The 22,425-nt window shown below is 45.7% G+C and overlaps 1 protein-coding gene across 1 annotated transcript in view; it reads left to right on the plus strand.

The window, feature by feature from the left end:
- SEMA3D (semaphorin 3D) overlaps nt 1-22,425 on the plus strand; it is a 182,790-nt gene that overhangs the window by 126,179 nt on the left and 34,186 nt on the right. The window contains exons 10-11 of the mRNA XM_083440752.1: nt 1,992-2,061; nt 4,207-4,351. Coding sequence (XP_083296878.1) covers nt 1,992-2,061; nt 4,207-4,351 — 215 coding nt within the window. The remainder of the gene's footprint in view (nt 1-1,991; nt 2,062-4,206; nt 4,352-22,425) is intronic.

Consider the following 22,425-nt stretch of genomic DNA (forward strand, 5'->3'; position numbering starts at 1 on the left):
CGCGGGAGCTCGTCCCGCCACGGCAGGATCCTCCGTTCGCAGCTGCAGCCACGGCCAAAGGATCCCGGTGCCGGCTGCAAAGTTATGTCATTCTACATAACGACACTGCACATGCGCTGTACATAGCGGTTTGCTGCCAGTGTTGCTTGAGCGCCATACGGACGGCAGTGGGATCCCTCCATCGCTGCTACAGCAGTATGTAGAGGATCCTCTGTTCGCAGCTGCAGCTGTGAGCAGAGGGCGCCAGCACTGAACGGCACTGGAGCAAACTACTGTGTACAGCGCATGTGTGGCGTCGCTATGTATGGCGCATGCATCGGACGTAGCTGCGCCGCACATGCACGCTACGTAGCGGCACCCCGCCCCAGATGTCACAATGCCTTCGTTCGCCCCTGCCGGTGCCCTTCCACCGTTCAGATTCCTTTCTTAAAAGGTAAAGGGACCCCTGACCATTAGGTCCAGTCGTGACCGACTCTGGAGTTGCGGCACTCATCTCGCTTTATTGGCCGAGGGAGCCGGCGTACAGCTTCCGGGTCATGTGGCCAGCAGGACTAAGCTGCTTCTGGCGAACCAGAGCAGTGCACGGGAACGCCGTTAACCTTACCGCCGGAGCGGTACCTATTTATCTACTTGCCCTTTGACGTGCTTTCGAACTGCTAGGTTGGCAGGAGCAGGGACCGAGCAATGGCAGCTCACCCCGTTGCGGGGATTCGAACCTTCTGATTGGCAAGTCCTAGGCTCTGTGGTTTAACCCACAGCGCCACCCACGTCCCATTCCTTTCTTAGACCAAAGTAAAGTTCGCAAACCGGGACACTACTTCTGGTTTTGTGGAATTTGTAAACCGATTCGTTCTTAAACAGGGCTGCTCTTAAACTGAGGTACCACTCAGTTCTGGCATCAGGTCCTCATGTCTACCTGGCCACTCTGTGTCTACAAGCTTTTCAGTCCCAAAGTGGAGAGAATGAGCTGGAGTCTAAAATAACTCTGAATCACAACATTCCATCACACAGAGTAACAGTGGCTTAAATAGCTTAAGTTGGGTGGCTGTGCCGGTACAAGCATAAGCATGGAGCCCTTTCAGGACTTCAGACACGGACTGATATTTACAAATTTGATAGCTTTTATTTCAGGCTTTTGTTTTGTTTTTGTTCTGCTTTTGCAGACTGGTTGACACAGCCTGTGTCTGGACTCGTGGCCATGGGCCCGCACATGCACTGCCCAACATTTGTGTAATGTAAGGTACCACAAGAGACACACTCTGCATGTAGCTACTTGCTGCCATGCTCTCCTTTTTGACAAGAGGAGATTGCAGGAATTTTGCATCCATGTGCAACATCTTGCCACATGTTATATTCTGTATGCAGTGAGGGACACAGAGGCACAGAGGCTTACCACATGTACAGTGGTACCCCGCAAAGCGAATGCCTCGCAAGACGGAAAAACCGCTAGACGAAAGGGTTTTCCGTTTTTCGATGCGCTTCGTAGGACGAATTTCCCTATGGGCTTGCTTCCCAAGACGAAAATGTCTTGCGAGTCTTGAGATTTTTTTCCGCTCCCCACCCCCTTTTTCTAAGCCGCTAAACCGCTAATAGCCTTTTAGCAGCTAATCCACTAATCCGCTAAGCCTTTAATAGCCGCTAATAGCCGCTAAACCGCTAATAGCGCTAATCCGCTAAGCCGCTAATAGGGCTGCTTCGCAAGACGAAAAAACCGCTAGACGAAGAGACTCACAGAACGAATTAATTTCATCTTGCGAGGCACCACTGTACAGTATTTGCAGTTATGGGTTTGGAGTGTATTCGTGAGGCATACTAATAATTAGGGTCTGGGAAATAGTAAATTATTTGCCTACGCAGCAATAGAAACTAAAAGGTGAGAGCCATTGCTTTATTTTCAGGGGTTAGCCAAAAGTCTGAAAATTTGAAAAATGCATATAAGTAAGAAAATACCTACATACTTAACTTTAAAAGCAACATATTCTCCATTGCAGAAGACGTGTTCTTACTTTCTACAAGAGATGAAAGAAATCCTATGGTTTACGGTGTCTTCACTACCACCAGGTACGCTTTACTTCTGGAGACCAAACCTGTGCACAAACTAAAATGGAGCGTCTATGGCTGGTTTATAATGCAATGCTAGGCCTCAGATTGGATTACAGTAAATATTATTTTGCCTTTTTACAACCACCTTAGGAGGTAAGCGCAGGCAGGGAAATTGCGGTTTTCTCAGTGCCCCCCAGTGAGAGCCACTTGGTGTGGCAGATGAAGTGCTGGGCTCAGATGTGGGAGATCAAGGTTCAAGTCCAAGATCCAGCTATTAGGCTTGGCCAAAGCACGTTCTCTTTGCCTGACAGATCTCACCGTCATGCTTTGAGGCGAAAATGCACTTTTGAGCTCTTGCGGGGAAGGCAAGATACAAACATAACATATGGCTGACATCCAAGCCCGGCGTTCCATTTAGCATGGAATCCCTTCTGTTCTTCAAGGTTTAAACAAAACTCTGCAAGGGTTACAAGCCAGTATGTCAGGCCTTCAGCAGAGCCCACCAACCATTACCCTCTCATAAACTCGTATAAAATGGATTCCAACTTCAATGGGAACTGTGCTTGGTAGATTATTACAGTGGTGCCTCGCAAGACGAAAAGAATCTGTTCCGCGAGTCTCTTCGTCTTGCGGTTTTTTCCGTCTTGCGAAGCAAGCCCATTAGCGGATTAGCGCTGTTAGCACTATTAGCGGTTTAGCGGCTATTAGCGGCTATTAAAGGCTTAAGGGATTAGCGGATTAGCTGCTAAAAGGCTATTAGCGGTTTAGATCAGCTGATAAGCGGCTTAGATCAGCTGTTAAGCGGCTTAGCCATCAGCTGTTAAGCGGCTTAGCGAACAGCTGTTAAGCGGCTTAGGGGCTTGGGGAAAAGGGGGGGGGGAGGGAAAAAAAACCCCCAGGAATCGCAAGACATTTTCGTCTTGCGAAGCAAGCCCATAGCAAATTCGTTTTGCGAAGCACCTCCAAAACGGAAAACCCTTTTGTCTAGCGGGTTTTCCGTCTTGCAAGGCATTCGTCTTGCAGGGCACCACTGTACTTCAAACCGCTGATCAGCAACTATTTTTGAGGGACTTTGACAAAAGACTTGGTGCGAAATGGAGGTTTTCCACAGGCATTTCATCCCTGCCCCTCTTTTCTCTTTAGTATTGGCAATAGGGAATGGAAACAGGTAGATTTAGCCCAGGGCCTGCTAGTTCCCGAGCCTTGTTTCAGTTTTATAATTCTAATTATGAAGTCCACTATACATGATAATCTAGAGACAGTCAGTGGATTCTGCACTATAATACTTTTCAGTTAATGATTTGTAGCTTCCTACCCTCTGGGAAGCCTTGCCATGTCAATTTATCTATCAAGGAACCTTATGTTCTTCCTGCCTCAAATGTACTGCATGTTGCAGAGGTTTGGGGAGGATGGAAGAAAACTTAGTTTGTTCTTCAAGATTCTGCCTCCCTTTTCAGTAAAAAAGCAAACAGGAAAGTCTTTCACATGTGTGTCTAGATTGACTTTGAAAGCAGTGGTGATTTTTCGAAACTTTGTAAATATCGTTGAGTATATTGAATTTGAAAAGGGACGCGGGTGGTGCTGTGGGTAAAACCTCAGCGCCTAGGACTTGCCGATCGCATGGTCGGCGGTTCGAATCCCCGCGGTGGGGTGCGCTCCTGTCGTTCGGTCCCAGCGCCTGCCAACCTAGCAGTTCGAAAGCACTCCCGGGTGCAAGTAGATAAATAGGGACCGCTTACCAGTGGGAAGGTAAACGGCGTTCCGTGTGCTGCGCTGGCTCGCCAGATGCAGCTTGTCACGCTGGCCACGTGACCCGGAAGTGTCTGCGGACAGCGCTGGCTCCCGGCCTATAGAGTGAGATGAGCGCACAACCCTAGAGTCTGGCGAGACCGGCCCGTACGGGCAGGGGTACCTTTACCTATATTGAATTTGACCAGTTTGATCTGGTTCATTTCCTATTATATGCAAATGACGGAGCATGTGATTTTCACCCACCACAAAGTCCCCGGTGTACTTATGGGGGGATTTGTTGTTATCATGCAAAAAAGAAGAAGGAATTATTTGCTTTGAAAGTTTGATACGTAAATTGATCTTGAAGTCAGCTGTTGTTTTCAGATGCTGAGCTGAATACGCTGCACTCACGACTTGCTTCTGTTTTTGCAGCTCTGTATTCAAGGGCTCTGCTGTTTGTGTGTACAGCATGGCCGATATCCGAGCTGTTTTCAACGGACATTATGCCCACAAGGAGAGTGTGGACCACCGCTGGGTGCAATACGACGGGAGGATTCCGTATCCCAGGCCTGGGACGGTAGGTGTCGTGTTTTCCAGTTTGGCTTATTTTATATGCCTGGACAAATAATGTATTATTATTATTATTATTATTATTATTATTATTGTATCATGCCACTCTGGGCGGCTTCCAACAAATATATTTTTCTTCCAGGATGCTTTAAATTCTCCATTCATCCCTTTCCTCATGTTGACAGTCTCTGTTGCTATCTTTTTCCCCTCTTTTTCTTTTGTATATGCCCGTCTTCCGTTTTTCTGAGACAGCTGTTGCCAAACTGCTTATTTCCTGATTGTCTCTCAAACTCTGCTTTTCTAATCTTTGGCTGCATTTCCGTGAGTCGGCAGGGATTGTCTCCGAGCCATCAGCACCTCATGCCCTGGAATAATGCTTTGCTTTGTCAAACATTAAATTATGAGCGTATGTGTCTTAAATCTTGCGGTTCTGTTTTGTTTTTACTGTCTCTATTTATGATATTTTCTTTAGATGTGGCCATTAAATTTGACCCCTTTTGGTATAAATTGTTTCAGAACATCGTAAGTAAATAGTGGCTGGCTTTTTTAAAGATATGGTAATGAATATGTCAGTAATGGGAAGAAAAGAGTTATGCTTAGTGCAAGGAAAACCTCTAGATATTGAGTTGTTAAAAGCTCTGCATTTGTGTACAGTTGACAGCTATTTCAAAGGCTCAGGCCGTTCACCATTACTTTGGACAAAGGCTCATTAAACACATTGTGACTTAGTTCCAAAGCTTACCTTGGAAATGAAAAAAACAAAACAAAAACACGCCATTTTGTTCACCCTTGAAAGGGATGCGTGGATGCCTGTATGTATAAAGGATCGGTGCTTTGTGCACAAACAAAACAAAACCCGAAGCACTTCTCATCACTGCTTCTCCCCACCAGCCGGCTGCGAGGTCCCTAGACTTTTTTAAAAATTTTTTTTTAATTTAATACGACATGTGTACATTCTTTAAGACGATTGTGGCACAGACCAGCTCCTCCCAGCTTCCTGAAGACATCAATAGCACACGAACACACAAAAGACACCACAAAGCTTGAACAAGACACTGTCTCCCTACTACACCATCACGTAGCAAATTCAGACCATGCTGTTTCCTAATCCCCACTTTCCTGAAAACCTTTGGAGGCTTTTGAACAATGGCAGCGCCGGACCCTCAGCAGCGGAGGCATGCCATCCGCTTCTTCCTGCCGGCCAACCGCCAAGAACCATACCTGGGTCACAAGAGGGGGAAGGTTGCTTGCGTGCAAGGCTGGGGCAAGCCTCCCTTCTGCCACCCATGCACCCTGGCCTCAGGATGTAAGAAAGCAGACTTCTCTGGGGCAGGAGAAGAGGGAGCTGATGGGAGCAAAGGATTGCCCCACTTCCTTGGTGGAGCATCACACACCTATTCAGGACACCCAAGGGAATGCGTGTGTCAGCCTGCCGGGTGGGAACATGGTGTGACTCACAACCCTTTCACCTTGGCAGGAGTGGACATGATTAATGTCACAGGTGTGCTGGGACATTTTGTCCTCCTTTGGGGGAATGTGGAGTCCCTGTCTTGGGTCAGTTCAGGCTTCTCATCAGGCAGGGGAAGAAGATGGCAGGCCGCCAAGAAGAAGAAGAAGAAGAGTTTGGATTCGATATCCCGCCTTTCACTCCCCTTCAGGAGTCTCAAAGTGGCTAACACTCGCCTTTCCCTTCCTCCCCCACAACAAACACTCTGTGAGGTGAGTGGGGCTGAGAGACTTCAAAGAAGTGTGACTGGCCCAAGGTCACCCAGCAGCTGCATGTGGAGGAGCGGAGACGCGAACCTGGTTCCCCAGATTACGTGACTACCGCTCTTAACCACTACACCACACTGGCTCTCGCCAAGGTGTCTGACTACTCAGGTGCACTCAGTTAGAAGTTCCTGCTTTTATGACGGCTTCCTTTTGATTTATTTATATTGTGTGTGTGAGAGAGACATATCTAGTAAGGATGTAGACATTGTCATTTATTTATTGCATTGGGACGCGGGTGGCGCTGTGGTCTAAACCACAGAGCCTAGGGCTTGCCGATGGGAAGGTTGATGGTTCGAATCCCTGCGACGGGGTGAGCTCCCATTGTTTGGTCCCAGCTCCTGCCAACCTAGCACCTCAAAAGTACATCAAAGTGCAAGTAGATAAATAGGTACCACTCTGGCGGGAAGGTAAATGGCGTTTCCGTGTGCTGCTCTGGTTCGCCAGAAGTGCCTTAGTCATGCTGGCCACATGATCCGGAAGCTGTCTGTGGACAAACGTCGGCTCCCTCAGCCAGTAAGGTGAGATGAGTGCCACAACCCCAGAGTCGTCCGTGACTGGACTTAACGGTCAGGGGTACCTTTACCTTGTTCCATTTCTATTCCACCTTCTTCTCCAAGATGCTCAACATGGTCACATGGTTCCCCCCTTCATTTAATCCCCACAACAACCCTGTGAGGTAGGTCAGTCTGAGAGGAGGCAGTGCCTGGTCCAAGGCCGCCCACTGAGCTTTATGGCTGGGGGGATATTTGAACCCTTGTCTCCCAAGTCCAAGTCCAACACTCTAACCACTACACACACAGACACCCCAAATCCATTCTAAATTCACTGATTGGGAGACAGTCTCCTGGATGCAAATGTTGCATGGTTAACAGGGGAACTGAATAACTTTCCTTGTCCATCCTAAACATGTTCATGTTGCTCCATAGCTTCTGGACAAAGGATTTTATATGGCTTCAAGCTTTAATTGCTTGAAACAAGCCTCCAGCCTCCAGGCTGGTAAGAGATATAAGAGATATGTAAAAGGTAAAGGACCCCGGATGGTTAAGTCCAGTCAAAGGTGACTATGGGGTTGCGGCCCTCATTTCGCTTTTCAGGCCAAGGGAGCTGGCGTTTATCCACAGACAGCTTTCCGGGTCAAGTGGCCAGCATGACTAAACCACCTCTGGCACAATGGAACACCATGACGGAAACCAGAGCACACAGAAACGCCGTTTACCTTCCCATCTCAGCAGTACCTATTTACCTACTTTCACTGGCATGCTTTTGAACTGCTGAACAGGTTGGCAGGAGCTGGGACAGAGCAACGGAAGCTCACCCTGTTACGGGGATTCGAACTGCTGACCTTCCGATCGTCAAGCTGAAGAGGCTCGGTGGTTTAGCCACCTGCCGCTCGGTGGTTTAGCCACATTGCCACCTGCTGCTATGATGGGTACCTGCTATTCACTGTCCAGGACCCTGATCAGTAATCTAAATTTATCCCTAATACTTGAAGTATTTTTTATTTATTTTTAATAAAATAAATAATTGGTAAAGTACAGGAGCGGGCAGGTGGGGAGTTACTACATGAAAGGATAGGTACAGATGTAGCTATTTAAAATGGGAAGTAATCAGGGACAGGATCGTAGAATTTGTAGAGTTGGAAGGGACCCAAGGGCCATCTAGTCCAACCCCTGCAATGCAGGACTATTGTGATGAACGTGGGGCTCAAACCCATGACCTTGAGAATAAGAGTTCTACTGACTGAGCTATCCCAGATGTCAATGTTGTATCCCATCAAACTTATTATTGTGTGTGCATTCAAGTTTCCTAGGGATGGTATGACGCTGGATTTGTTGACTTGGCTATGTAAAAACAACAACAACAACCTCAGCAAAAACCAAAAGCTGCTTTATTGAGATTGTTGGAACTACCCAGAAAGGAAGAAAGTCCTTCTTTGTTTAAAGTTCCTAAGCATCTGGTAGCATATTAAGCACAACAAACTAATTTGCTGTGAAATACATTTTCTTTCATGTCTCATTGCCAGATATGAAATTCACTTCCTTGAGGCATTTCTTAGCACTCTTTTACACAGAAGCAGGCAGGTTTTTAATGTTCTGTTCAGCGGGCTTCGTCTCCCAAGTAAACAACGTTGCAAAGTACATGTGCTGTGGGAGAGCACTCTGAAATTGCAGCTATGACTAAATATGCGGCACTTTGTGTCAGAGAGAAACGCCTGCTAACGTAGCCTGGAAGTGGACAGCCAGCATGGTGCCAAGTGGAGCAAGCGCACTGCTCGGCCTCTCAGTTGCTCCCTGAGCATCACTTGTCTGCCCTCTGGTGCTACGTAAGAGGCCACAGCCGATGGAAATGACTGAAAACCTGCCTGTTCTTTGGGGCTGACTTTGAGGTGGCTTCGCTGCTTTCAAGGCAAATGCATATTTTCCTCTTCGGAGCTGAGCTCTGGAAGAAGAATTTCTTAGATTCTTTCAGCCTCACAAAACAGCTGCTGTGCAAAATAACATGAACTATATGGACTGGTATGTGGAAGACGACCGATTTCTGTACCGCTCGCTGGGATTGTGTAGGGGGGGCATGGAGGAGGCAATGTATATCTCCACCCCCATCGTTCAGCCCAGACACTGAGATCCAGCTTTGAGGGCCTTCTGGCAGTTCCCTCATTGCGAGAATTGAGGTTACAGGGAACCAGACAGAGGGCCTTCTCGGTAGTGGCGCCCGCCCTGTGGAACACCCTCCCTTCAGATGTGAAGGACATAAGCATCTATCTTCTCTTTAAAAGACATCTGAAGGCAGCCCTGTTTAAGGAAATTTTTAATATTTAATGCTGTATTGTTTTTAACTCTTGATTGGAAGCCGCCCAGAGTGGCTGGGGAAACTCAGCCAGATGGGCGGGGTATAAATAATAAATTATTATTATTATTCTCTGGAAAAAAAGTATATGTCAATGACAGGAGTCTAGCAATGGGGGAAGGGGGCAAGCTCATTGGTTTTGGGGAGCCACTTGTGCCCCCCTCTTCCATGGGAATGTGGATCCCACTGAAAATAAAGCGCCACTGGCAAAGCGTTCCAGTGCACAACATGATGCTCATGCCTTTTTCTCTTCTCTTTCCTTACGTTCGTTCAAGAGTTAGTAAAGCTGATCAAACCAGCCATGAGAATGGTTCATGATCATTGTTTACATCAGTGGACAACAATATTCACATCCAAAATTTAGTCTCGCAAATAACCAAGGGATGCTGTGTTCTGCCTGAGTCCAAAAAATAAAATAAAAATGTTTCGTTAATGCAGATCAGGGTGTGAAATTTAGGAGCCACTTCCCTTCCCACCAACTGACTCTCAGTCCCCTCACTCTGGATTTCCAAGTTACAATTACGGATGGAGGAGAAGCCAGTTCAGTTCACATTTAAAGGCAAACCAATCCAGTCACACAAATCGAAACACAAGCATCCTTCAGAATTTGCCCTTTTCCAAATGGTGTGGTCCCATTCTCAGCCAAGTAGCGTGCACAAAAATGCATATAAAATGTAAAGTGGACATAAACATTTATATACAGGTGAAAAGAACATGCAAAAAAAATCACTCTCTATGTGTACATTATGCAAAAATTGCATACAAATATGTGTAGGGTAGAAGAATCAATCAAAAGACTGGTGAATTTTCTCTGTCCGGCCTATAGTGACTTGTGACTGTAGTCTCTACAGTGCTCCTTGCACCTGAGCATGCATGGGGCTGCCCCCTGTGGATCATGCCACCTAGCACCACATGCTAAAGACCCCATGTGCACAGCTCCCTATTCTATGCAAAATGTGCATCGATTCTGTTTCAGCCAATTTGCACATGAGGCCGAGAACATGCGGAGGGGAGAACCCTGGAGGTCTAGCCCTGATATGTCCCCCACTCCCTCCCTGCCAATATCCATGTCTACACTCCATAAATATCTGCACAAGGCTTCTGATTCCTTTGCTTGCATGTCCTCTGTTTTGAAAGGATAATTTAGCACCGTCTCTGTCTCTCTGACACACCTTTCTTTTTATACCCTTTGATGTGTCAGAAGGTGAGATAGAGGAGTTCTCTATCCTGCAGTGGAAAAGAGACCTTCCACTTTTCTCCATTCCAGCTGCCTCTGTGGCTGCTATAATTTTTTTAGTCCACTTGCATACCACCTCCCAGTTCTCCGTAAGTTGTTGGTTTCTCCTTTTTGACTAATTTTGGTGTTGCTCTTGATCCGGTCTCAGTTAATATCTTGTCTGTGTCTCCACTTAGATGTTCCCCTGATCTTCTCAGTGTAATCGGCTTGTCTCAGTTGAGAAAAACATTTCCCTGTTTGTGTGTTTTTCTTGAACAAGCCTCCTCTTTGCCCAGCCCAAATTCATTCTCTCTTTCTATTTTTCTACAATATGAATCATTGCTGATTACATAGCAGGTTTTCCGAACATTGTAAATCTTGTCGCATTTCATGCTTGCTAGTTATTTAGCAAGCGATGCCAATGGGAGGTCATTTAACAACCTCCTTTTCTTCTCTCCATCCCTGTAATTCTCCAAATTCTCTTTCCTAGTTTTTCTTACTGTCAACAGCCCAAATGCGTTGGAGGGAAAATGATACGGCAAACCGTAGCAGAGGGTGCAGAGCAAACGTCAAACAGAGTTCTAGCTGATTCCACTTGCCACCTGAACTAACAGTTTGGCTCAGCTCAGGATCAGGCATCAGCCAGGAGAGGCCAACCCTCTTTTATGAAAATATTTCTTTTTGTCGGGGGCGCCGGGGGGGGGGGGGAGGGAGTTTGGTCCTTGACCAGTTTGCTTCCTGACTGTTTTCCATATGAGTATTACCATGCCTCTTGTGACTAAAAATCAGCAGAGTTGGTGCATGTTTGATTTTCTTACATTCCTCTGATTCTCTCGGTTGCACCCGCCCTGTTTTTTTGAGACAGCAAATATATACATTCAGCAGACTCAAGAACCTTCCCTGGACTGCATCACTGTAGTAGAAGCTTGCACTAAAAAAGCGAGGGTATCTGGGGGAGCACTTCACCTGAGCTTTATTGGCAACACACTATTTTTCTTTGTGCAGGGAAGTTTGGTTTTGGTGAGCATGCAGTCAAACATGGACCTCTCCCCATGAAAATCTGAAGTGCCACAGGCTGTAGATAGCTTTTACAGGTTAATGTTATCACTCTTCAGACTCACCTGACAGTGCAAATGGAACCATGGGCCCTTCACCCTTATCTGCATCCCTGATCTTCATCATTGGTTCCTTCTTCTTCTTTTTCCTCCTCCTCCTCCTCCTCCTCCTCCTCCTCCTCCTCCTCCTCCTCCTCCTCTTCTTCTTCTTCTTCTTCTTCTTCTTCCTCTTCCTCTTCCTCTTCTTCTTCTTATTTATATACTGCCCATTATCCGTAGCTCTCAGGATGGTTCACAACATAAAATTAGAATATAAAAACACAAAATACAATAAAAAAACACAAAATACACAACACAAAATACAACTTAGAAGCCAAGATGATCAGGGAACCCCATCATGCTCTCCAAAAGAGTAGGCAACACTTTAAGATGAAAGGTGAGGCACTCAAAATTAAAAATCAGATTTTTTAAAAACAACAACAACAACAACAACAACACCACCACCATGACATTCAAGTTCCCACTGAAATTTTACCTAGAACGAACAAGTAAAATTGGTGTCTCTCTTCCTTAGCAAATGAATTTATGGGTAATTTCAAGGAAAGACATTGAGATAAGAGATGGGTTTAAGTGTAGTGATCAGTGGAGAAGCTTCTCTCTGTCAGTTTTCAGTCTTATAGAGATTGATTTTCTCCTGCAAAACCCTTTGCGGGTTCCTTAAAGGTAAAGGGACCCCTGACCATTAGGTCCAGTTGTGACCGACTCTGGGGTTGCGGCGCTCATCTCACTTTATTGGCCAAGGGAGCCGGCGTACAGCTTCCGGGTCATGTGGCCAGCATGACTAAGCCGCTTCTGGCAAACCAGAGGAGCGCACGGAAATGCCGTTTACCTTCCCGCTGGAGCGGTACCTATTTATCTACTTGCACTTTGATGTGCTTTCGAACTGCTAGGTTGGCAGGAGCAGGGACCAAGCAACGGGAGCTCACCCCATCATGGGGATTCGAACCGCTGACCTTCTGATCGGCAAGTCCTAGGCTCTGTGGTTTAACCCACAGTGCCACCCACATCCCTTGCGGGTTCCTTAAATGACAACAATTGTTGTTCACATTGCCACAGATTCTGGGGATGATTGGTTGTGTGTCTGTAGACACACAAGGCAAATGCTTTGCCGGAGCTATGCAGCTCTGGTCCATCTAGGCTTGGAAGAAGCCTGCCTTGAAAAAGTGGTGGGAAATAAATGTAATACAGGAAACAGAAAGCTGTCTGGTACAGTCATTTTAAAGAACATTTTCATGCACTGCTGCCTTCTGACTCTTGCCTCAAAATTTTATTGCACCACATGGTAAACAACCTTCAAACTTTAGGACCTTCACATGGAGTTGCCATCCCATGGTGATGACTTTGGACCATCTCCATGTGAGGACTATAGCAACTGAATGGACTTGTCCCTTAGATACCTGTGTAAGTCTTCACCTGACTTGTAATATCTTGACTATATACTGTCCCCGAAACTTCCATATCTATCGATTCCTGCTTTGCCAGGATTCACTTTCAGCTTGTAACTAATAGCATTTGTGCCTTTATGAAAAATCTGTGCCTGTATGAAAAACAAAAAAGAATTTGAGAAGGAGCATCTGTGAAGGTCACATTTTGAGAGCTTGCACATCTTTTTCTAGGTTCGAATCACAGAAAAGCTTCATTCTCTGTCAAGACAAAATGGTTTCAGGTGGAAGCTTCTCCGGTTCAATCTATGGGCAAGTCCAAACTCAAAGTAGCTTAAGATCATCAAGGGACATATTTCAAATGTCCAGCTGGTGATCTCTGATGGTTGGAAATGGCTTGTGTTCAGAGCACATCTGGTCTTATGCCAATGCATAATTAGAGGTTGATTCGAAGCAATTAGTGGCGACAAACCCACATCCCTAATGTCTTTTCAGCAGTGGTGAAACTGTGGGTGGAGTTTGGAATGCCACGATGGTAAAATATTTGCCTGTGGTGTGGGATACCACAATAGCACCAGGTGTGACCTCAGAGACTTCCATCAAGGCAACAACTCCTGAGGCCGTTTGTTAAGCCCAGCCAGGCAGTGCTTTGTGAAGGGCAGAAGATGCTCAGAGGCAGAATAAGCCACGTTTTGTCATTACACACACACACACACACACACACACACACACACACACACGTTTTTAAAAAGCATTTCAATATTGTGCATATTACAGTGCCATATTACAGTACATCCCAGCTCTCTGAAGAGAAGTATCAGCTGATGTGGCTTTAGCTGCAATCATCTCAACTTCCCATTATCTCAACTTCCCAGAATGCCTCTCTGTAGCCTCTGCTCTTTCTGGTGACAGACAGCCTGCTGTTTGTTGCCACAGCGCAGCTGCTGCTGCCCTCTCTCAAGCATCATGCCAGCCCTGATCCAGCCAAATGGATGGACAGTAGTTTATGGACAGGTGAGAGAGAATACTTCTTCACAAACCCATAGTTAAGGATTCTAGTCATGTGGCTCAATGTGGTGCCTTCCATGGTCCTACGTTTCAGTGTATCTGAAGAAGTGTGCATGCACACGAAAGCTTAGACCCAGAACAAACTTATTTGGTCTCTAAGGTGCTACTGGACAATTTTTTAATTTTTTTAAATATATATTTTGACTGCGTCAGACCAAAGCAGCTACCTACCTGAATCTAGAACCATAGTTAAGAAGTTTGCTCTCCCAAGAGGATATGGCTTGAAAGGGGTTATACGGCTTTTTGGACGATACGTCTGTCTGTGGGTATGCACTAAAATGAAACTTCCAGCTTCAGAGACCTTATTCTTCTGAATATCTGCTGATGGGAAGCAGACAGGAAGGGAGGGGATTTGCTTTCACATCCTGCTTGAGGACTTTGAGGTGGCATCTGACTGGCCTCTGTTGGAAGCTAAATACTGGACTAGATGCAGCTTGAGTTTATCATCAGGGCTCTTCTTGTGTTCCTCTGCCCCTTCTCCTTCCTGTGGTTCATCATAGTTGATGTTCACAGTACTAGGCAAGCTTCCCTGTTCTCCTCTGAGGTCAACATTTGGCATTTTGGATGCACACTAAAGCCCACCAGGGACTGGGAGGAGACTCCCGCACTTGCCCCTGACATTTGGCAGGACATGAACTCAGAGTCTGCTGAAAGGCAGCCTTGTTCACTTGCATTCTGGCCACCTACTTCTGCACCACCCAAAGACATCAGAAAGACATTCAGTCACTCTGGGTGGACAGAATTGGTTTCAACAGCTGGTACTTAGTGACTGGAAAGTCAGCAGTTCCTTGGGTGGAGAAGAAAGATACTCCACATTTCATTCCTTTGCTCTGGATAAACTGTGTGACTGTCAAGAGATGGCTGTTGAAAGGATCAGCCTTGCCAACTATAACAGCACAATTGTTCCCAGCAGTTACATTTTCCTGATCCTGGTCCAAAAACCTCTCCTACAGTCCGTATTTACCAGTGGCAGCCTCTATTTTCTGGTATCTGCTTTGGAGAAATATTGAGGGGGTCCACACATGCATGCAGCAGGCCTTCGAGTTTCATCTCTGTCTCACAAGTCTCCAGAAGTTAAATGTGTGATTCAAGAAGTGGTTGCCCCTAATCCCTGGCAATACTGCCTGGGGCTGCTGGTGGTGGGAGCCCAACGTCTAAAGGGGTACAGGTTGTCCAACCCAAGACACACAATGCTAGTATACTGCTTCCCTTCCATACTTTCACCCAGTTGCCCCTACAGGTAATGAATGTTGCTGAAGATGCTGGATTTGCATCCATTTTGTTATATGTGCTACCAGACAATGTGTCTCTGAATACCTGTTTCTTGGAATCCCTAGGGGTTTGGGTCTGGCTACCTCGAGTCCTGCTTGCCAGTTTCCCAATGGGTCATCTGGTTAGCCGCTATGAGAACAGGATGATGGATGAGACAGGCCATTGGCTTGATCCAGAAGACCCTTCTTACTGTAGGGATGTGGATAGATGCTAGGAGAGGACATTTGTTGTTGTTGTTTAGTCGTTTAGTTGTGTCTGACTCTTCGTAACCCCATGGACCAGAGCATGCCAGGCACTTCTGTCTTCCACTTCCTCCCGCAGTTTGGTCAAACTCATGCTGGTAGCTTCGAGAACACTGTCCAACCGTCTCGTTATCTGTCGTCCCCTTCTCCTTGTGTCCTCCATCTTTCCTAACATCAGGGTCTTTTCCAGGGAGTCTTCTCTTCTCATGAGGTGGCCAAAGTATTGGAGCCTCAGCTTCACGATCTGTCCTTCCAGTGAGCACTCAGGGCTGATTTCCTTCAGGATGGAGAAGTTTGATCTTCTTGCAGTCCATGGGACTCTCAAGAGTCTCCTCCAGCACCATAATTCAAAAGCATCAATTCTTCGGCGATCAGCCTTCTTTATGGTCCAGCTCTCACTTCCATACATCACTACTGGGAAAACCATAGCTTTAACCATACGGACCTTTGTTGGCAAGGTGATGTCTCTGCTTTTTAAGATGCTGCCTAGGTTTGTCATTGCTTTCCTCCCAAGAAGCAGACGTCTTTTAATTTTGTGGCTGCTGTCACCATCTGCTGTGATCATGGAACCCAAGAAAGTAAAATCTCTCACTGCCTCCATTTCTTCCCCTTCTATTTGCCAGGAGGTGATGGTCCCAGTGGCCATGATCTTTATTAGATATTATCCTTCCTTCCTCATGTTTGTGAGTTCAGGAGAGTGCATGCCTTTTCATTCAAGTAATCAAGAATAGTTTCAGGTAGACCGGATTCTCCTGGTATTCTCCTCCTCCCCCTGCCCCCCTTAAGACAATAATCACACAAACAGTCCTGTAAAGGGTAAAAATAGCATTAACTCACCCAGAATACTTGTTGAAGAGTAACAAATACAGTAGTAATAATAATAATAATAATAATAATAATAATAAATTTTATTTATATCCCGCCCTCCCTAGCCGAAGCCGGGCTCAGGGCGGCTAGCAACACTAAAATAGTACAACATTCTAAAATCATTCATTATAAAATTAACTCAAATCAAATTGATGGCAACCATTGGGCTAGAGATTCTGTGAAGATTGCCGAGGGAGGGAGTCAGGCTGTGCCCTGACGAAAGGCTTGGTGGAACAGCTCTGTCTTGCAGGCCCTGCGGTGGGTGTCAAGTCCCACAGGGCCCTAGTCTCTTGTGACAGAGTGTTCCACCAGGTTGGAGCCACAGCCGAAAAAGCCCTGGCTCTAGTAGCTTTGTTCAGACAGACTTAAAATGGTAATTTAGTTATAAAGACATACCTAAGTCTAGCTTAAAATGGTGTCTGAGAATTGGAGCTCAGACATGCAGATGTCATTCACATTTCTGTCTTGGTGATGAGATGAAGAGGAAGAGAAAACAAGAGAGGATGTGCCCAAGCAGGTAAGAGATTATCTATAGTTATGCCCTTCACCTGTCAGGGCACAGTGGGAGTGTCTCTCACAGAAAAACTCTGGGAGCTTCAGCTCTCATCATGTGCCTTTTTAGCAAAGCATCAGTTGTTGGTTTGACTGCATTGCAAATATCCCACACTTATGTTCATAGAATAATAAAATTAAGAGTGGGAAGGGTCCCCCGTGGGTCATCTAGTCCAACCCCCTGCAATGCAGAAATCTCAATTATATCAATTAATATTACAATTATAGTCATTGTAATATTAATTAGTATATTAGGTGTTCTAAAGATTTTTTTGTTTTGCTTTACTTTAAGGAGACAAAAGTTTTCGGGCAGCAATGTGCAATGGTGGGGAGGGACATTTCAGGTAGTGAGTTTTGTTTTGGGGTTAAAAAGGAAAAGGGACCCCTGACCATTAGGTCCAGTTGTGACCGACTCTGGGGTTGTGGCGCTCATCTCACTTTACTGGCTGAGGGAGCCAGCATTTGTCCGCAGACAGCTTCCTGGTCATGTGGCCAGCATGACTAAGCCGCTTCTGGCAAACCAGAGCAGCGCACGGAAACGCCGTTTACCTTCCCACTGGAGCGGTACCTATTTATCTACTTGCACTTTGACGTGCTTTCCAACTGCTAGGTTGGCAGGAGCAGGGACCGAGCAAGGGGAGCTCACCCAGTCGCGGGGATTCAAACTACCAACCTTCTGATCGGCAAGTCCTAGGCTCTGTGATTTAACCCACAGCGCCACCCGTGTCTCTTGTTTTGGGGTTAGTTAAGTGTTAAAAATATTCAAATCTGTCCCGTTTTCGCTTCTCTGAATCAAGAAGGAAGAAGCATGAGTCTGTTTACAGAGGATTCTATTTTGACATAATAGCCCCACTTTTCATACTTGAGTGTGTTTACATTGCAGGGTCAATTCCAAAACTTTACCAAGTTCAAAGGGAGGGGAACAGCCATGCTGTTTCGCTAGTAACCTCAGCTGAATGAATAAGCTAGTACTCTGGAAAATAAAAATAAAATGGTCTCTCTCCATGGAAATCGCCATGAAACAAAAATATGATCAGGGTGGGCTATGGGTGGAACCCATGTGTAATTATGCTTTCAACTAGGAACTTCAAAACCAGTCTGTAGTGGTGTGCACTATACTCATCAGTCTGTATTTGTGTTGATTGTGCTGACGGTCTTTTTGGAGGCATTGCCTAAGCCAGTGATGGCCAAACTCGGCCCTCCAGCTGTTTTGGGACTACATTTCCCATCATCCCTGACCACTGGTCCTGTTAGCTAGGGATGATGGGAGTTGTAGTCCCAAAACAGCTGGTGGGCCGAGTTTGGGGAAGCCTGACCTAAGCCATATTGGCTACCCTATAACGTAACTGACTGTTGGGTTTCAGCTTGGGAGTCTCACACTTCAGTTCTAAAACTAATTTGAAAATCCATTTCATTTCTGCAAGTGAGGCTTATTTTGAAGTATAGCTGTATACTTGTATATCTCAAAGAGCGTCTCCACCCCCCATCATTCAGCCTGGACACTAAGGTCCAGTTCCAAGGACCTTCTGGTGGTTCCCTCACTGTGAATTTACAGGGAACCAGGCAGAGGGCCTTCTTGGTAGTGGCACCCGCCCTGTGGAACACCCTCCCTTCAGAAGTCAGAGAGATAAAGAACTACACAACTGTTAGAAGACAGTTCTGGGAAGCTTTTAATGTTTTATTATGTTTTTATATGTGTTGGAAGCTGCCCAGTGTGGCCGGGGCAACCCAGCCAGAGGGCCAAGGTATAAATAATAAAATTGTTGTTGTTATTTAGAATTAGAGTTTGGGTTCAAATCCTGGCTCTCCAATGACCTTTCATTATGGACTACTTTGGATGCTTTTCCTGTTGGAGAAAGGTTGTGCCCTATGGGTCACTGAAACCTTCTTACCCTACATATTGGGCAGGACTGTTTTCCTCTCAATGTATGGGTGTAACATGTATATAAGCTTATATATTAAAAAGCTCAACCCATGTAGACCGAAAGCGCAAATGGATTCAGTTGTGCAATTTGGACCATTGTGAATTTCAATTGATGCCCATCTGCTCTGTGCAAACTTTTCACCCATAGCTGGACATCTCAAAGGTGGGAAAAATGTGGCCAGTGGGCAGAGGGAGAAGGCACGTGCTTGAGCCCATCCCAAATGATGAGAATATTGTCCAAGCCAGGCCAGGCTCCTAGTTCATCTTAGTTGCATGGCAAGACCCTCAAGCCCATTAGGATAAATAAATTCACGCGGACACGGATATTTTGTTTAAGGTTTTTGGGCGAAAATTTGGCCACAGCTTTATTGATTACAGGAATGAGAGCGGTATTGGCCCTACAAGAAAGAAGATTCCACCTAAACATTAGGAAGAACTTCCTGACCGTAAGAGCTGTTCGACAGTGGAATTTGCTGCCAAGGAGTGTGGTGGAGTCTCCTTCTTTGGAGGTCTTTAAGCAGAGGCTTGACAACCATATGTCAGGAGTGCTCTGATGGTGTTTCCTGCTTGGCAGGGGGTTGGACTCGATGGCCCTTGTGGTCTCTTCCAACTCTATGATTCTATGATTCTAGGCATTGGCAAGACTACATCTGACTCCTGTCCCCTTTGCAGGAAGTCTGTAAGGGTAAACCTCCCAAAGGGAAACTCCTTTGGGGGAACCTGCCTGCATCTCCCCTGGTGTTCCCAGCAGCTTGGCATGGCCCTCACCCTTCAAGCGGACTTTGGACAGGAACCAGGCCCTGGCTTCCTTTAACGGAATACCCTTGAAACTGGAGGGGCAGGCGATGGCCGACTTCCCCTCCCCCATTCACCATAAGCCAATGCCTAACCGCCAAACCTTACAAAGTTGTGACGGTTGCTAAGAGGCAGGCAAAAACCAAGTGGCCCGTGCCAATTTGCCAAATGGAAAAAATTCCTACCCGACCCCTGACTCAATCTGGGCAACCAACCAAAGTCCAAAGCAAGGCCAAAGGATCTAAATTAAAGGGAGGGTGGGCGGGTGTTTGGCAGCGCGAAGCAGGAGCCTGGCACATGTCACACGGCTGCTTTTATACTTTCCCCCACTATCACCCTTTGACATGATTGGGCATTAGCCCTGGGTGATTGCGGTGCCACCCCGGCGTGAGGGCGATAGCTCCACTCATGCCAGGGTGGGTTGAACCAGGTTGAGAGCCTGCCCGCAACCAGGACCCTCTATTAAGATGATCCCATTTCTCCCCCAATGAAATGGATAGTTGTTGGATTTCAAAGATGAGGTGACTGTAAATGTTATCTGACAGATACTAGCTGCCGCTGATGAAATTTATTCCGTTTCCCGATCCTATCGGAGATCGTTTTCTGACCTATCAAGCACTGAATCCCTGCTTGTACTTAGAGCAGTGGCATCTTGCCATCGAATTACCTAAGTGCCTCCAGGCAACTCTCGCTGTCATCTGGGTATTAAAAACGGACACATATAACTGGGAAGATTCGGTCCAGTTCCTGGCTTCGTACGCAGCATGCATAATGCTCTCTGAGCAGCGCCAGATCTTAAGTGCTGAAGTTCGTCCAAAGCCCTAACAAAGTTTAAGTTGGAGCAATCTGCCAAATGGCATATTTGGTATTGGAAGAATGTGCTGAGAGACAATTACCTCTTTCTCTCTGTTTAAAAGGTCTGTGTCACAGAGCGAGCCTGCAAACTTAAAAGAAGCATCTTAAACACATTATAAAATGGTCTGTTTGCTAGATAGGAGCAGCTCCTCTTTCACAGATTATGCTGTAGCTCCACCTGGCAGGAAATTTAGGAATTATCTTGTTAGTATGAAAAGATTACAGCTCAGATTCTGGAAACATGCAGCTCCACTGAGATAAATAGTTTCAGCATTATGGCCCATCGTTTTGCTGTAGTGATTATTTAAAGAGATAGTGCTCATCAGCCGATGGAGGAGAATCTCTGGTTGTGGTGTGCATATTGTGGGATGTTGGAGAGCTCTCTCCTCCGTCCCCCAAAGCTGCATAGCAAAACACTCAGCTAATTTCATGCCGTAAATCAAGCCCTCCTTTCGTGGTATCATGTGAGCCCAAGCATTCTATAGCATAAAATGTACTTATATTCAGGGGAACCCTGCCATTTCCTTTTCTTATTATTTATTGCTTATTCGCTTTCTTTGTGATATGAGGTAATGCCCTGCTACTACACTTTTGGATTGTGAACAATATTAAAAATGAAAATATATTTACTCAGGAAACCCCAGACATAATCCCTGCTGCCCCTTTATCCCACTAGCACATGGGGCATGAGACAGTCTTTCAACCTTACTTGAACATCTTTGAAATGGGACCATGAACATAGCTGACATCATTCAGTTTTAATTTATTTTTCTGGAGCAGAAGTGATTGTTGACAAGCCCTCTACTCAATATGGGCTTCTTGTGTTGCAGGACTGTAAGTGCTTTATCTGGCAATCCTAGAATGCATTGCTCTCTCCCCTTGATAGTCTCTGTATAAAATCACGTAAGAACGCAAAAAGAGCATCTGGTGGATCAGGCCCACAAGCCATCTAGTCCAGCATCCTGTTCTCACAGTGGCCAACCTCTAGATTTTAATTTTATTTTTAATATAAATGGAAACGTTGAATGCCCCCCTGCACATATATAACATCATTTAAAAGTGGGTATATAGTCCACCTTTGCAGGTATAACCAGTGCTGGTTATTGATAAGATAAACCTGTGTAATGCCTGCAAAAAATAGCAATCTTCTTGGTAACGGAGACCAGGAAGCGTCGTGGAAAAGTAGCTCATAGCCGCTGCCCTTCCCTCCAATGCCTTTTCCAATTTTCATGTGTTCGACTGTAAATTTGATTATAGCTGTGTTGCACTCGTTTTCTCTCTGCTGCTTTCTCTAAGCAAGCAACTGCTTTTTAATATAATTTGCTGCAGTGCTACATTTTTATTATGAGGATGGTCTGTGGCCAAAAGAAATATAAGTAAATTAATTCATCGTTTTTTTCACATGCTGGCTACAGCCCCCCCCCCCCCCCGCTGCCCACTTTAGTATTATATTTTATTGTACATATTGTCACAATTTCTGCTAGACTTCTTCTACTGTAGACCAATTTTATGTCACTCGGGAGCCTGGATAACAAACAAGACTTATTGCAATGTGTCTGCATATGTTTTAATATTGTTTTAATATGTTGCTCCTTTGTTGCTGCAAAGGCAACTGTCTTCTGGCACCTTAAAGACTAACAGATTTATTGCCGCAGAAGCTTTCGCAGACTGGTTTCCACTTCCTCAAAACATTACTACTTTTCCTGAGTAGCCTCAAGGGGGCAGTGTCTATTAACTATTGGGGGGGAAATACAGTTCATAAGTATGTTGAACATCTGTCTTGACCAAATGCAACCTATATACGTTCAGATTTGAGCAATCCCTGCTGAACTCAGTGGGACTTAAGTCTAAATAGATAGTCATGGATTGCATTTTCATAGGTTGTGTTTTAACACTTCAAGTCCTAAAAATTTCTGCCTTCAGTACCAAAGTAACATTATTGAAATGCTGGCAGAACTTAGCGGATCATTCACATTGTTCCAACTCTCTGTCTTTTTTCCCTAATCCTTTCTTTTCTACTCTGTCCATCTTTTTTCTGCTTTTCCTCCTCTCCCTGCTTGCCTAAAGGTGATTTTTTTTTACACACAATGGGCAACCAGGTAAGCAGAAATTTCAAAGTCTACAGGCAGGCAACGAAGAAGAACCTCACAACTTTTCTCTTGTGCCTCCATTG

Source organism: Podarcis tiliguerta, assembly GCF_965153285.1.
Source record: "Podarcis tiliguerta genome assembly, chromosome: 5".
NCBI classification, from domain to species: Eukaryota; Metazoa; Chordata; class Lepidosauria; order Squamata; family Lacertidae; genus Podarcis; species Podarcis tiliguerta.